Source organism: Chanodichthys erythropterus, chromosome 10 (genome assembly GCF_024489055.1).
Source record: "Chanodichthys erythropterus isolate Z2021 chromosome 10, ASM2448905v1, whole genome shotgun sequence".
In the NCBI taxonomy this organism is placed as follows: Eukaryota; Metazoa; Chordata; class Actinopteri; order Cypriniformes; family Xenocyprididae; genus Chanodichthys; species Chanodichthys erythropterus.
The window spans coordinates 54587345-54603406 of NC_090230.1; the positions used below are offsets into that span (position 1 = coordinate 54587345).

Genomic DNA, 16062 nt, shown 5'->3' on the forward strand with positions numbered 1-16062 from the left:
ACCCCATTGAATCTGGGCGGGCGAGACCCGAACTGAATTCTGTACCCCTTTTCTATCATGAGCAGCACCCAATTTGATATATTCGGTAGAGTTTTCCATTCTTCTAGAAAATCTACTAAGGGAACCAGTCTCTCGAGACTGGCCTCTGGTGTTTTTTGAGCACTTGGCTCGGCGCTCTGAAACGGCGTGCCGGCAGAAGTCAGCCGAATCAAGTGCAGGCCAACCCTCCCCCTCTACGTGGGGGAGCACGGGCGGCCACACTGATCTTTTGCTGCGCTCTGTGGTGCGCTGAGGAGCTCGTTGCGGGCCGAGACTGCTCCCGCCCAACAGTCTCGGCGGGGATTTTAGACCGGCGGGGGAGGAACCTCTGAAACGCCACAGATTGTTTCTTGGTCTCCTGGAACCTCTCGACGACAGTTGTAACTGCGTCACCGAAGAGGCCCGCAGGAGACAGCGGCGCGTCCATAAGGGCAGACTTATCTCTGTCCCTTATGTCGGAGAGGTTCAGCCACAAGTGCCTCTCCGTGGCCACCAGGGCTGCCATAGAACGGCCCACTTCCTTAGCCGTCTCCTTGGTGGCACGGAGAGCCAGGTCTGTCGCCATGCGCAGTTCCTGGATACACTCAAATGTGGCCTCCCCGCTGGCATCTATTTCCCCCAGCACTTCAGCTTGATAAGCTTGCAGCAGCGCCATGGTGTGAAGACACGCTGCTGCCTGCCCTGCTGCCGCATAAGCTTTGCCCACCAAGTTAGATGTAGTCTTAAGGGGCTTGGTGGGCAACGTCGGTGCTTTTAGGGACGACGCCGACTCGGGTGAGAGATAGCCCGCGAGCGTCTCTTCAACCCGGGGCATCGCCGCATAGCCACACTGTTTCAGCCCCACGATATTACTATAGACCGAGGTCTGGGGGCTGAGCACTCTATGCTGAACCGGTCTGTTCCAAGATCTAGACACCTCAGTGTGTAGATCCGGAAAGAACGGCAAGCACCGACGTGGAGGTAGTGACCGCGCGGGGAGAAAGCGCTCATCGAATTCGCTTTTGGGATTTACATCTCCCCGCTCTGCTTCTGGCCAGCTAATATTTAATTTGGCAACAGCTCTGGCCACTACCTCCATGAGCTCCTCATGTGCAGCGGAAGAGGATGGCGGTTCCTCATCCGCTGCTTCGACACTCATCACGTCAACATCCTCAGATGAAGACAGATGAAGTGCCGATGTCTCTCCCCGAGGGGAAGAAACCGCTGGGCGTGCTTCCACCACGGCAGGAGAGACAGTGGGTCTGGCAGCTAAAGGGAGAGATAGGGCGGGGCCCGTCTCAACCCCCGCTGCCAGATCCATTTGTGAACCCCACGAATGGAGCCTTCGCTCTGCCTCGGCAGCAGCGGGACCCGATCCGCGGGGGACACCAACCGAGGCACCCTCCGCTTTATCAAAGAGTGCCCGGCGAGATCGCAGCACTCTGAGGGTGAGCCTTTCACAATGCACGCAGACAGCTCCCTCGAGAGCTGACTGCGCGTGCTCAAACCCCAGGCAAATAACACACATATCGTGTGTATCCCCGTCGGGGATAAAGCGAGTACAGGGATGCACACACTTCCTGAATCGCTTGCTGCTTTCATCCGCCATTTCTTACTTTTATATTTGTGTCTTATGGGTGTGTATGTATGTATGTTTGTACTGCACCTCTTGTCCTCAGACAAAGAGAGAGAGAGAGAATGACAAACAATAAGACGCACAACAGCGATCTTTAGACACACACACACTTGTTGCTGCAACTCTTGTCCTCAGACGAAGAGTGAGACCAGAGAAATATATATATATATGGACAGACAACAATAAATAAGACACACGGGATAACATAGAGCGCTTGCTGAAGATAACAGAAGCTAGCGTTCTCTGCATCCGGGCATGCTTTATAGTTTCCTGGTCCGTGACGTCACCCGCCTCTGACGTCTCGTTACACGATTGGTTGGATACAGGAGTGCTTCAATGACGATATCACGCAGAAGGTTCCCAATGCGTTTCATGCAGCGTCGATAGTTCCCACGAAAGGGAACAGCATCTTTTCGATATGTACACAATACGAACCAGGCAGCTACAGTATTTGAGGGGTGTTCAAGTTCTCGTGGGATGTCCATGTAGAATGTAGGTGAGCATTATGCAAATGTGTTAACTTGTGACGTATGAACTTCACGGAAATGGGATTCGAATTACAAATGACTCATTTAAGAGATTCAGAGTCGACTCTTTCTTTTGAGACAATAACTTTATTATCCAAAGTGAAGAAAACAAGACAATGACTGAAGTAAACTTGACTGAGAACATAACATGAATATAACGTGAACTACACTTGACTGAACTGGACTCGTTAGCAGCGGGTTACACTGTCAACATGACAAGCCAACAATGGAAACATGAGGGCTATTTATACAAAAAGAAAAACCTGAACACAATGAACCAATGAAAACAAGACACATGAAGCAACCAATCATAACATGACACATTAAGCAAGGAAGCAGATGACAAGATCACAAGAGGGCATGACAAACAGGAACATGAAACATGACTAAAAACTACAAAATAAAAGTCATGAAAACATAAACTTGAACAAAACAGACATGAAAAAAATATTATACATCTAATAAACTATTGGCATTTAGCATTATATAAATTGAATCCGATCAATTAAATGAATTTGAATGTCAACATTTTCCTTTACTTTTTTGGTTACTTTTCCTCACAAATTCTTGGTCTTTCTGACATTTGCCAGCAGCATCACATAAAGAGAACATCAGGTAAGCAACACAATCCTTGTCAATTAACATGAATTGACACAATAAACTTAATACAACATTTAACTGATCTTTAGCAAATCTGACATTGGTTTTATTGCTAACACTAACCAATAAGGATTGGTTTGTTAACATTAATTAATATATTTGGTAGGGCTGACCGATATATTGCATGTGATTGTCACACGCATTTCATCAGTAAAGCCGGTTCCCTGATTACCGTTAAATCACCATCACCTGCTTTCAAATGGAGCGGCATTTAATAGACAGAGCCGTAGTTCACTGACAAACCACGCAATATCGCGTTCATATCGCAGATGAATCGCCTTTGATAATGAACGCGATATTGCGTGGTTTGTCAGTGAACTACGGCTCTGTCTATTAAATGCTGCTCCATTTGAAAGCAGGTGATGGTGATTTAGTGGTAGGCTAATCAGGGAACCGGCTTTACTGACGAAATGCGTGTGACAATCGCATGCGATATATTGGTCAGCCCTAATATTTGGTATTATGCTGGACAGTTTGCCACTTGGTGATGTCGTAAAAAAAAAAAAAAAAAACTGTCATAACCTTAATTACAAAATGGCAATCTGTGACTGGAGCTGTTGACATCCTCAGACTCGGATTTATGCATTTCTATGACCACAACTCTTAACACTGAAATTAATTTGCAGCAGTCAGGTGGTACAACTAGAGCTCTGTAAGTTGTTCATGGTTATTATTATTATTGTAATGTAATGTGCTTTGAGACAAGGTAATTTAATGTCATCACTCGTCTTGTGATGCTTTGTTTTGAAGGAGGCGTGGCTTTGAAGAGGCTCTGAAGGCAGGGTTGGATCTCACGCTTTCAAAGCTAGCTTGCTATTGCTAGCCTCTCCGAAATTGCCTACCCTACCTTTAATGAGGCTGTTAGCTGTTTGTTAGCACATAGTATGGACAAAACAAACTATAAAAACATTCATTTCTTTCTCTTTATTTTATTGCATAATATCCAATAATTATTTAGATGATGTGTTGGCTTTCGTTTTGTTGCATAGCAGTCCAGTCATTGTATATGTGTTGTTTTGGATGTGCTCTCTGTCAGATTGAATTGGGATCAATCCACTGTCCTCTGGGTTCCCTGTGCTTCGGAGTTGGCTGGGGCTCTCAAAGACTTTTCATATGCCAAAGTCACTGCAGCTTTATCTGTCTCGTAGTTTAGACAAATGTGTGCTTTCCTAAATCATGTCTAATCAAGTCAATTTGACACTCCAATCACGTTCACAATTCAATGATAATGGAGAGGTATGTAGGATCTGAACTTTGTTGTGTCACAATGAAGAGTTTGAATACTAACACTAAAATGAATAATATTTCTAATTATATTATATTATATTATATTATATTATATTATATTATATTATATTATATTAATAAGCACACAAAATTATGGGAAAAAATGAATGCGTCATAAAGACACTGTATTATAATTAAACACATGTATAGATTACTTATATCATGACGATATGTATGTATGTTTAGAAGAGTTGAAAGTCAGATGTGAATTTTCACTAAAATAAAGGGGTTTCTTCCTGTGTTGAATTATTTAAGGCCATAATGTTTCCGAGCATGCAGCTGTGCTGGCCAGACCTCTGGAGGAGTATTGATGTTTTATGTCATGCCTTGAATTATATCTCACTGAGATGAACCTCATTCCCTCTGTCAATGATCTCTTGGCCTCTCTCCATTCCCTCCTTAAAGAGCCGACATAAAGAGGGTGTGTCGGGTCCTTGACAGTGACACAGGGGTAAGAGCTGTAGATATTTCTCTGAGGTGGATTCATTATATGAATTTCAGACATGATTAAATGTAATTGCATTCAAGGCATTCAAGATATATTTGAGATAATGTTTTTGGTGAATTAAAATGAAAGGGTTAGTTCACCCCAAAATGAAACTTCTGTCATTAATTACTCACCCCTCATGTCGTTCTACAACCGTAAGACTTTCGTTCATCTTTGAAACACAAATGAAGATATTTTTGATGAAATCTGAGAGCTTTCCATCCCTCTATAGACAGCTATGTGACTACCACTTTGACGCTTCAAAAAGTTCATAAAGAGATTGTAAAATTAATCCATATGAATTGAGCGGTTTAGTCCAAATCGGTCGCTTTATATGATGAACAGATTGAATTTAAGCTTTTATTCACATATAAACATTAATCAGCAAAGATAAACAAAAGCTCATTGAACCTGCTTCACACGCGAGAACAAACCTCTTCCGGAAGCTCAAACGCACTGCTTAACACATGAGAATGAACCTCATTGTTTCTCGCATGTCAAGCAAACATGCTTGAGCTTCTGTTTACCACAACTGATGTCTTGAGTTAAAGGGATAGTTCACCCAAAAATGAAAATTTGATGTTTATCTGCTTACCCCCAGGGCATCCTAGATGTAGGTGACTTTGTTTCTTCAGTAGAACACAAATGATGATTTTTAACTGCAACCGCTGCCGTCTGTCAGTCAAATAATGCTAGTGGACGGGAACTTCTGCTATAAGAGAAAATAAAACTTGCATAGACAAGTTTGGCAACGGTTGGAGTTAAAAATCATCATTTGTGTTCTACTGAAAAAACAAAGTCACCTACATCTTGGATGCACTGGGGGTAAGCAGATAAACATCAAATTTTATTTTTTGGGTGAACTATCCCTTTAATGAATGTTTTTATGTGAATAACAGCCTAAATTCAAACTGTTCATCATATAAAGTGATCGTGTCTCTTCAGAAAATGTGGACTAAACTGCTCAATTCAGGATTAAAGAAAAAATTATTAATTAACTGCACATTATTCCTGTAATTAATAATTATAGAAAAAATGTGCAATTAATTGGTTAATTTTTTTAATTGATTGACAGCAATACTATATATATTCTTGGATCAGCATTTTGTTCTAAGATTGTTACAGACCCTTTTAATGAAACTGAGTCATTCTCTCACCATTAAATTGCTTTATTTCAGACCCTACCAATTACATACCGCTTGCTTCAGTCAAGAGTGAATACAAGAAGACATGGGCAAAACAAGGTAATTCATTTAAAGACTTATTTAAAAAGAAAAATAAATCAAAAACTGAAAATTCTGAATTTTCATTTTTGCATGAACGATTCCTTTAACTAACCAGCCAGTCTTCCTTTGTCAACTATGACTAGGCTTAAACAAGAACCAAACCATCAATAACCAGCATAAAACCGCCTTTCCTGCTGGTCTTATCAGCAGGTTTTTGTAATTCTGCAGACATAAACAGACACAATGAAATAAAATGTATTTTTTGTTTGGTGTGAGATCTGAAGACTTGTTTGTTTAAATCTGGAGAAAGATTTTCATCCTATCCTCACATCCTCCGGCTCTTTGTATGGAGAGAGAACAAATAAACATGGCTCAAGAGTGCCGGCCAAATGGATTAATTTGTCCTTTTCCTTTAATTAAATTATTTAAAGCCTTCTTCCTTCGACACTGCCCATTCAACCATAGGCAGGCGGCTCTTGAAATGGCTACAAGCTCACAAGATATTCAGCATCAGATAGCAGATTTTGAAATGAAAGCTCTAGCCTAAGTTCTGTCAGGAAGAATCAATGTTACATCACCTATTAGTTTAGATCTAACCAATCACTATCTAACACTTGGAGTATAAAAGATCAGTACTTACACATGTCTGAGTTCGTAGATGCTGACACCAAACTTCACTTCCATCCTCCCCACCACCACCAGGATGGTCCCTGTCCATACCTCCCAGGGGGTCAGCTACACCCCTGCCTTCCTTTTCAGATAGGAAATGCAGAGTCCGCAACCCTTTAGGATGTGAGCTACGGACAGGGCCTACGCCAAAGAACTTTAACTTACAATATTTTGCTTGCTGATTGTTAATAAATATCATTGTTACGTTATCTTGCCCCCCAAGTCTAGAACAGATATTATGTGTCCAGTGAATGCTGAATCAGTTTGTCTGAAACAGCCCTGAGCAAGAAAAATCTGCAGCATATAGTAAAGGTAAGTGTTTTGCTAAGTTGCATATGATTACATCAGAAACCATACATCATACATGTTACATCATGACCTAGTGCAGAGAGTTGGGGAAATTGTTTTAAAAACACTATATATTTTGTTTAGTTGTTTTCCAGTTATGTTTTATGAATTAATAAAGATGAAAACACTTTGCAAATAAATATTTAATGCAGCTCAATGAGCAAATCATACAAAAACAAGTCCAGGCCACATTTCTTCCCAAATTTAAAAGGGACAGAATTATTTATAATATTTCATAATTAAATTAAATTAAGATAAATTAATTTATTACACATTATAAATAATATGTATTATTTACAATATATTATAAATATATTGTATTATTTAAATGTTTTTTTCCTCCCAGTTCTCAATTCTGCAATATATTCAGAGATTGTAGTTTTGAGTGTTTTTTGTTCCTATATATATATATATATAATAAACACACACACACACACACACACACATATATATATATATATATATATATAAATAACTTTTTTCTCCATACTGTCAGATGGGTCTCATATCATCTTGTTGAACTGAAAGACATCTGTAAATCTTTCAGGCCCTCTAGATGTCATAAACACGTCCCTTCAGACAAGCACTAGCGACAGATCAACTGTTTGATGTACGACTTTCACACAATTCTTTCTTGCTGTTTGTCCCCGTGTAGGAGAGACTCTGAAACACTGGCAGAGGTGATAAAGTTTAACAGCTACATCTAAATGTCAGGGGAAATCTGGAGCACAAAGTAAATTTCCACCTTCTCATTCTTTCCTCTAAAACTGAAGTCTTCTCAGAGAACCATGTAATACCTCATATCTCGTGTATTGCAGCAGTCCTTCGAGTAAAGCTGTTCTGAACTAAAAACACACCTTAGCAACACCTTACATAGTGTTAATGTGATTTTATTCATTATTATATTCCTTGTAGTTCTTGTGTTAAGTTTACATCATGTAGCTATTTATCTAAAATACTGTCCTTCCACATAATACAGTTTGTTAATCAAATTAAGGACATTTTAATTGTGTGCAGTGATTTAGAAAGAGACAATGGTGTCAGTCTCATGTGGGACGTGGAGATCATGTCCTATATCAGTATCCAAACAGTGTTCCCACTTTTACCTCTGCATACTTAAATAGTGGTTTATTCTTTACCAGACAGTCCACAAGTCTTTGAAATACATTACTTTGATATTACTGATACTAATTCACATTTCATTATCCATTGTTTTTGGATAAAATTCAGGTTATGGGTGTAAATATATGTGAAGCATTTTCAAATAAATGTTTGGTGCAATGATGAGATCATTTTTAACAATTTCAGGTGACTGTCACTCACTCAACATCCCACAATCAATTGCCATTACTCACTGGTGAGACTATACATTTTTGTCTCTTGTAAGCAGTGTTTTGCTATCCATGTTCTTTATAAACACTGTGTTGTGGTTTAATTTCTAAAACGTTGATGATCTAATAATCTCTTTCCAAATTAGATATTTTAAATACTAATAATGACTCCTAATATTCCATCGTCCCCATTTAATTGTTTTGCATAAATTGTGAAATGCTGCCATCCACCGACCAAATACGGAACTGCTTTGATTACACTACTGGTGTAGCCTGTCTGCAATGGGTTTTTTATCTGCAACATAACAAAACCCGTATAGTTATTTCCAAACTTCTCACATTCTCAGTGTAATGATCCATGTGTGTGTGTGGAATATCAGATTCACCAGGGGACATAATAATAATCATAATAATAACATAATAATAAAAAAAACATAATAATCTAATAGATATGCCTTTAACATCTTACAAAAAAAAAACAAAAAAAAAAAACAATCATGTCATGTTACTACTGTACATCAATTAGGACTACCGTTATTGCAATAACCAAGATGCCTTTGTTGATCTTTATATAATTTTAAAGAATCACAAAAAGCTTTTAGACAGTGGAAAACAATATAACATAACAAGACATATTTTACTTCATGTATGTGATTTTAAACAGTAAGAATTTTGAATCGTGTATTGTTAACCTCAATAAACAAGACCATTGTGTCAGTTGTTTGAATAATTTTGTGAAAACACTCAAAAACAATTAATGAAAATTGAAACTAAAATAATTTGGCTTAAATACAACTAAAAAATAAGTGTACAAATGTATGTTTGTGACTCCTGCTTACAAAACCAACATCTGTTTCCAGCAAGCTGTACCAAAGAGCTTAGAACCCAAGAGGCGACACTCTGATACTTTTTGGGCAACAGCCACTAGATGGCGTTCCGGTAACGCGGCCGCCATTATGGGGTGAAAATACTAACTGGACCATAGAATCCTTCACACTACGCACCAAAATCGGCGAACATTTTTCAAATAAAATCATCAGTAAACAACACTTTTGCTTTAACGGACATTAGGCAACACTGCTAAATCAAGCTGTTATATTCATACATTTCTCTTTTCCCCCCTACAGTTTTACATGTATTTTGCTTGTTTTAAAAGAACTGTCTCTTGTTTACTAGTTTTTTATTATTATTATTGCAGTCTTCTTCTGCTGCCATTGTTTTTCTTGGATTTGCTTCTCATTTCCATGCAATTTTAAGCTTTTCTTGGTTAATTCCACGTTTTACAGGCAACCTCTCTCGTGCTAATTCAGATTAGCACAGTTGGTTTTAAATTAAACTAGTTTATTTTAAGTCTGGACTCCATAGTCCAAGTTTTAGTAATCTGTACTTAATCTGTGTTTCAGAAAGCCATTTTTAAGGCACGATTAACTATTCTAGATTAAGGCCTATCCAGGCTTAATTTAAACCCTGTCCAGGAAACCGCCCCAAAGTGTGTAAAATAAACTGTAAAAAGGATTTGATCACTAGTGATAGTATTTTATTCTGTGTTGTCATCATTCAGGTTGGATTTCAGCTTTAATTTACAGGTTTTTTAACAAAGCAGTTGATGTTGCCATAGAAACTAGTGGGCTGCCGATTCACTTTCACCACAAAATGGCGGAAACGCAAGGCCGCTGCTGGGCGCCAGCGTTTCAATGGTACTTTCTATTGAGCGTCGCTTCTTGTTAGTGTTTATTTTTTGCGTGTATCTCAATCAGCTCCCTAGTTCAGTAGTCAGGGCACTGATCAGGGAGTCGGCCACATTCATTTACACGGTATACTGGGTATACCCTAGGAAGCTAGGGAGCTGTTTGAGACGCAGGATTTGGCTGTACCAAAGAGTATGGCGTGCACGTGCACCGGAAGTGCATCAATAGACCAATCAAAAAGGCTCATACCAGAGCGAACCAATCAGAGCGATTACGAATGATGACGCTACAAGGCGCGAATTTATCCACCAGAAACAGCACGCGACTGTTTACAGTCAAGAGGGTGCTCAGAACTCGCGTGAATCATCAGCTGTTCGCATATTAAAACCGTATAATCCAAATGTTGGGACACTTAACGTGGATTTCGAAGAAATGAATGCGACCGCGGAACTAGAAATGAAAACCAAATCCACTGTAGATGATGCGCACGTCAAAGTTACGCCAAGACAAGGGGGCGTGTCTTTAAGAAGAAGGTAAACAAAATAGAGCCATTCTGCATAAATTTAAGTCTATTCACGTGTTTAGTAATGTTTGATTATTCCTTGCAGACCTGCAGATTCCAGGTGTAACGCCAGGAGCGTCAATTCAGGTTTTAAATCTCCTGTACGTAAAGTCTGTTATTGAATCTTCAGATCAGAGTATGTGCTTTTAGCAGAGTAGTAGCCTGTGATATGATGCCGAAATTCACGAGAGTTTGATAACTGATAACAGATATTTGAATTAAGGTGCATGTTTGGTAAATTGTCTTTTGTCTGTCGTAGGTTCGGAAGCCTAATTTGGTGAAATCTTCCTTGTGCACAGAGGAAGAAGTCAAAGAGCTCAAGAAAACGCTTGATCGGCTGGATACAGAGATCGCCTTGTTGGAAAAAGAGTAGGTAGTGAATGTGGGAAAGAGAGATAAAAGCGATGTTGTGTGTTCATACTGAAGATACTACTATCTAATATTAGGTTAAGAATTCTTTTTTTTACAGTTTCAGATGGTTGGGAGATCCTAAATTCAGAAAGAAAAAAAAAAATACACTACAGAAAAAAAACAATGTGAGAGATATTAAGTGGCTTCCATTTTTTAGAAATCAAGTGCCTCTTTTAAAAAGGGAAAACTCCTCAATAATTCCCCTTTTTCTGTGGGACACAAAATATGTTTTCAAGAATATCCTGGTGACTCGTTTCCATAAAATGGAATTGAACTCAGGCTGTGACGCTCCAAAATAACAAAAGCAGCATCATTAAAGGTGCCCTAGAATCAAAAATTGAATTTACCTTGGCATAGTTGAATAACAAGAGTTCAGTACATGGAAAAGACATACAGTGAGTCTCAAACACCAATGTTTCCTCCTCCTTGTGTAAATCTCATTTGTAACGTCTGGATCTGTGCACAGCTGAATCATCAGACTAGGTAAGCAAGCAAGAACAATAGCAAAAAATGGCAGATGGAGCAATAATAACTGACATGATCCATGATAACATGATATTTTTAGTGATATTTGTAAATTGTCTTTCTAAATGTTTCGTTAGCATGTTGCTAATGTACTGTTAAATGTGGTTAAAGTTACCATTGTTTCTTACTGTATTCACGGAGACAAGAGCCGTCACTATTTTCATTTTAAAACACTTGCAGTCTGTATAATTCATAAACACAACTTCATTCTTTATAAATCTCTCCAACAGTGTGTAATGTTAGCTTTAACCACGGAGCAAACTATCAAACTCATTCAGAATCAAATGCAAACATCCAAATAAATACAATACTCACATAATCCGACGCATGCATGCAGTATGCATGACGAACATCTTGTAAAGATCCATTTGAGGGTTATATTAGCTGTGTGAACTTTGTAAATACACTGTATTATCATCGAGAGCTCAAGGGGCAGGGAGCGCGCAATTTAAAGGGGCTGCAGCCTGAATCGGTGCATAGTTAATGATGCCCCAAAATAGGCAGTTAAAAAAATTTAATTTAAAAAAAATCTATGGGCTATTTTTAGCTGAAACTTCACAGACACATTCAGGGGACACCTTAGACTTATATTACATCTTGTAAAAACTGGTTCTAGGGCACCTTTAACACTATAACATCTACTGTATCAAATTTATCCACAAATTTATAAGGCCTTTAAATTATCAACATGATCAAAACTAGTCCACTTAAAAAAATGTAGATTTTTCTGATGATTATTTTGTATGTCAGGCTTTACAGGATTAAAATAACTTAAAGGGTTAGTTCACCCAAAAATGAAAATTCTGTCAGTTACTCAGCCTCATGTTGTTCCACATCCGTAAGACTTCCGTTCATCTTCGGAACACAAATTAAGATAATTTAAAATAAAATCGGAGAGATTATTGACAGTTCACACAACTGCCACTTTTGACACTTCGAAAAGTTCATAAAGAGACTCATCCATATGAATTAAGCGGATTAGTCACTATATATGATGCACATATTTAATTTAGGCTTTTATTCACATGTAAACATTCATAAACGCATACATGAGATTTGGGGCCTGTACCATGAAGCTGGATTAGCTGGCTAGCCAGGTAAGTTTCAGATTAGTTTGCGCCTATCCTGGGTTTTAGGTACCATGAAAGTGACTTGGCTTTTAGCGGTGTTCATCACCATAGTAATTTACGCTCCACGGCTAACCTGCTCTGGGACAGGTTTTGTTCTGGGTAAGAGATCTCAAACTGAAATTGGGCCAATCAGATCTGAGCAAACTGACACATCCAACGCAATAAAGTCACTCCCCCAGTTTCTCATCCTCCAAATTAAAGGTCACTATATAGCAAAAAACAAAAACAAATGACACACCTCACATGTACATATGTATTTACAGCCTTTGCTCAGTACTTTGTTGATGCACCTTTGGTCTCAAAAAGCCTCAAGTCTTTTTGAGTATGATGCTACAAGCTGGACACACTTATTTTTGGGCAGGTTCAAGTCTGGGCTCTGGCTGGGCCACTCAAGGACATTCACAGAGTTGTTCCGTTGCCACTCCTTTGTTATCTTGTCTGTGTGATTAGGGTCATTGTCCTGTTGGAAGATGAACCTTCACCCCAGTCTGAGGTCCAGTGCACTCTGGAACAGGTTTTCATCAAGGATGTCTCTGTACATTGCTGCAATCATCTTCCCCTCGATCCTGACTAGTCTCCCAGTTCCTGACGCTGAAAAACATCCCCACAGCATGATGCTGCCACCACCATGCTTCACTGTAGGGATGGTTTTGATCTTTGAGAATTTTGTTTCTCATGGTCGGAGGGTCCTTCAGGTGCCTTTTGGCAAACTCCAGGCGGGCTGTCATGTGCTTTTTACTGAGGAGTGGCTTCCGTCTGGCCACTCTACATACAGGCCTAATTGATGGAGTGCTGCAGAGATGGTTGTTCTTCTGGAAGGTTCTCCTCTCTCCACAGAGAAACGCTGGAGCTCTGTCAGAGTGACCATCGGGTTCTTGGTCACCTACCTGACTAAGGCCCTTCTCCCCCGATCGATCGGTTTGGTCGGGCGGCTCGCTCTAGGAAGAGTTCTGGTGGTTCTAAACTTCTTCCATTTACAGATGATGGAGGCCACTGTGCTCATTGGGACCTTCAATGCTGCAGAAATTTTTCTGTACCTTTCTCCAGATCTGTGCCTCCATACAATCCTGTCTCGGACTTCATGGCTTGGTTTGTGCTCTGACATGCACTGTTAACTGTGGGACGTTTATATAGACAGGTCACAGGTGTGTGCCTCGTCAAATCATGTCCAATCAACTGAATTTACCACAGATGGACTCCAATCAAGTTGTAGAAACATCTCAAGGATGATTAGTGGAAACAGGATGGACCTGAGCTCAAGTTTGAGTGTCATGGCAAAAGCTGTGAATACTTATGTACATGTGATTTTTTTTTTTTTTTTTTAATAAATTTGCAAAGATTTCAAACAACCTTCTTTGACATTGTCATTATTGGGCATTGTTTGTAGAACTTTGAGAAAAATAATGAATTTAATCCATTTTGGAATAACTCTGTAACCTAAAATGTGGAAAAAGTGAAGCGCTGTGAATACTTTCCGGGTGCATTGTAATCTGGTCTTTTTAGATAATTTGCTGTTAACTACATTGTTATTCTATAAAGAAAGAATTTCATTGTTATTTATTGTTAGATTAAATTGAGCTTGTGTTATTCTGTTCTTGTATTTACAGAGGATTTGTTGTACAAGAGCTGGATCAGCACATAGACCTGCTGCACGAATACAATGACATTAAAGACATCGGACAAACTTTACTGGGCAGATTAGGTAAGACTTGATGCAACAATCGTGTTGAATAGTAAATGCAAAGGTGTTATGTTGGTCTGATACCAACATAAAAATATTTCATACCATGATGATCTTTCATCTGCTCTCCATAAACACTTGTGGCCTACACATTTCTCCCATCCCACTCATATAAGTGGGTTACAGCATCCATACGCTTGGCATTTCTCTCTAATGTCAAGATTATGATAATGGCATCCTCCAGTATTACTGTTGTATTCCGTAATATAATGGACCCTTTCATACTCCCAGCATGCAGAGTTTCTTGCCTGCTCTGGCCTCACGGTGACTTCAGCTGGTCTGAGGGCCAGAGGGGGTCTGTGCCACGTCATTCTCCCCCATGTGACCACTGACAAAGACAACTGTCTCTCTGTTTCTCTCAGCTGGCCTGCGTGGAGTGACCACACGAGACTTATACAGTCACTTTGGCCTCGAGTTGGACGACTGACCTTCGTGAGAGGAAATTGAGGAACTGAAAGGCCTCATAATACTATTAGTGTTTTGTCTTTTTATTTATAGCAAATAAACCCGCCAGTATTGTTTTCTTCATGCTGTTGTGCTGAATGAGTAAAATTAAGACGTTTCAGTGAAATTAACTCTGTCAAACTGATTCCATGATACATATAACTCTTCAAAGACATTGATAGGCTTCTGTCAACATTGTGAGAAGAATTGTCTCCCGGGTTTTCCTCACCAAATGGGAGGTGTTATTGTGCATGAGAGAGATTGTAATTTAAATCTGGTGAATTAAAGGAACAGTTCACCCAAAAATTACATTTGTCATCATTTATACACCTTCATGTTGTTTCAAACCTGTATGACTTTTTCTCAGTTCAACCAAAAATGAGATGAAACTTCAGTGTTCATACAACTCCTATTTCTACTTTTACAACCCATGCTTATGCTTTCATTGTATGAAAAAGAGCAGCATGAACATTTTTCGAAACATCTCATTTTGTGTTCCACAGAAGAAAACCTGTCATATATGTTTGGAACAATGTGACCGTGAGTAAATGTTAATTTACAGGTGAACGATTCCTTTAAACAAGTGCTATTAGCAAGTCGATTGAACTGTGTATTGCTGTTGGGTCCAGTTTAGCTTTATTATTCATTTGTCTATGTAAAACCACCGAATGCATGCATTTCAAAGTGTATATGCCACATTTGTGTGGTTGTTCAAAGGTTTTGTTACAGAACTGATCCAACTGTGTGAAAGTTGAATAAATACATTTCATGTAAGATATGATAGAGGTTTATAGACTGTGTCTCAACATTTTTGGATAACAATAGATAAAACCATCTGCTACACTGATTGCAGATTTGCCTCACTATACTGACAGTTGTAAAATGTTTTTGCTATCTAACGATATCCGCTGTTAATTGGATATACTGTATGAAATCAAATCAAGAAATGTCTGTATGCCTCTGTTACCTCATGTGCTTTTAACTGACCCTTCTTGGACTGCAGGACTGGTTACTTACATTTATTGAAGTTACAGTAATTGCATTTAGATTAAAGATTATATTGACAGACTTTTTTTTTTTGTAACGTTATATGCACTGATTGTGCACAATAAAACCAGGAACACACATTAAGAAAGAATATGGATAGTTTTCCAAAGAAACAGTAAATAAGTTAAATGAGCAGTGTTTGAATGCCTCCTGAAAATGAATTCATGCTTTTGATTAAAAAACAATTAGCCACGTCTCGACATAGTCATTTCAATGCGTTTCTCCAGTATTAAAGTAAAAAGTATGTCTCATAACACGTTGGAATTACATCATTTTAATTTACACAAACAGCTGTTTCTGCCATTACAACGGCCAGCAGATGGAC

General features: G+C 39.0%; 1 protein-coding gene across 2 annotated transcripts; it reads left to right on the forward strand.

Annotated features, from left to right (window-relative positions):
- Positions 1–10181: 10181 nt before the first annotated feature.
- Positions 10182–15850, forward strand: swi5 (SWI5 homologous recombination repair protein). Of its 2 annotated transcripts, none has more exons than XM_067395670.1 (5): positions 10182–10410; positions 10486–10540; positions 10699–10808; positions 14113–14207; positions 14478–15850. In XM_067395670.1, exons 1-5 carry the CDS (start codon positions 10310–10312, stop codon positions 14576–14578), a joined length of 462 nt encoding a protein of 153 aa, XP_067251771.1. In that variant the 5' UTR covers positions 10182–10309; the 3' UTR covers positions 14579–15850. The 2 variants fall into 2 exon arrangements, with proteins under 2 accessions (XP_067251771.1, XP_067251772.1); XM_067395671.1 differs by having other exon boundaries at positions 14609–15847.
- The last annotated feature ends 212 nt before the right edge of the window (positions 15851–16062 follow it).

Coding starts and splice junctions, on each gene's coding strand:
- swi5 (XM_067395670.1), top strand. CDS start 10,310: ATGAATGCGACCGCGGAACTAGAAATGAAAACCAAATCCACTGTAGAT. Junction 10,411..10,485: donor GGCGTGTCTTTAAGAAGAAG/GTAAACAAAATA, acceptor TATTCCTTGCAG/ACCTGCAGATTCCAGGTGTA. Junction 10,809..14,112: donor ATCGCCTTGTTGGAAAAAGA/GTAGGTAGTGAA, acceptor TTGTATTTACAG/AGGATTTGTTGTACAAGAGC.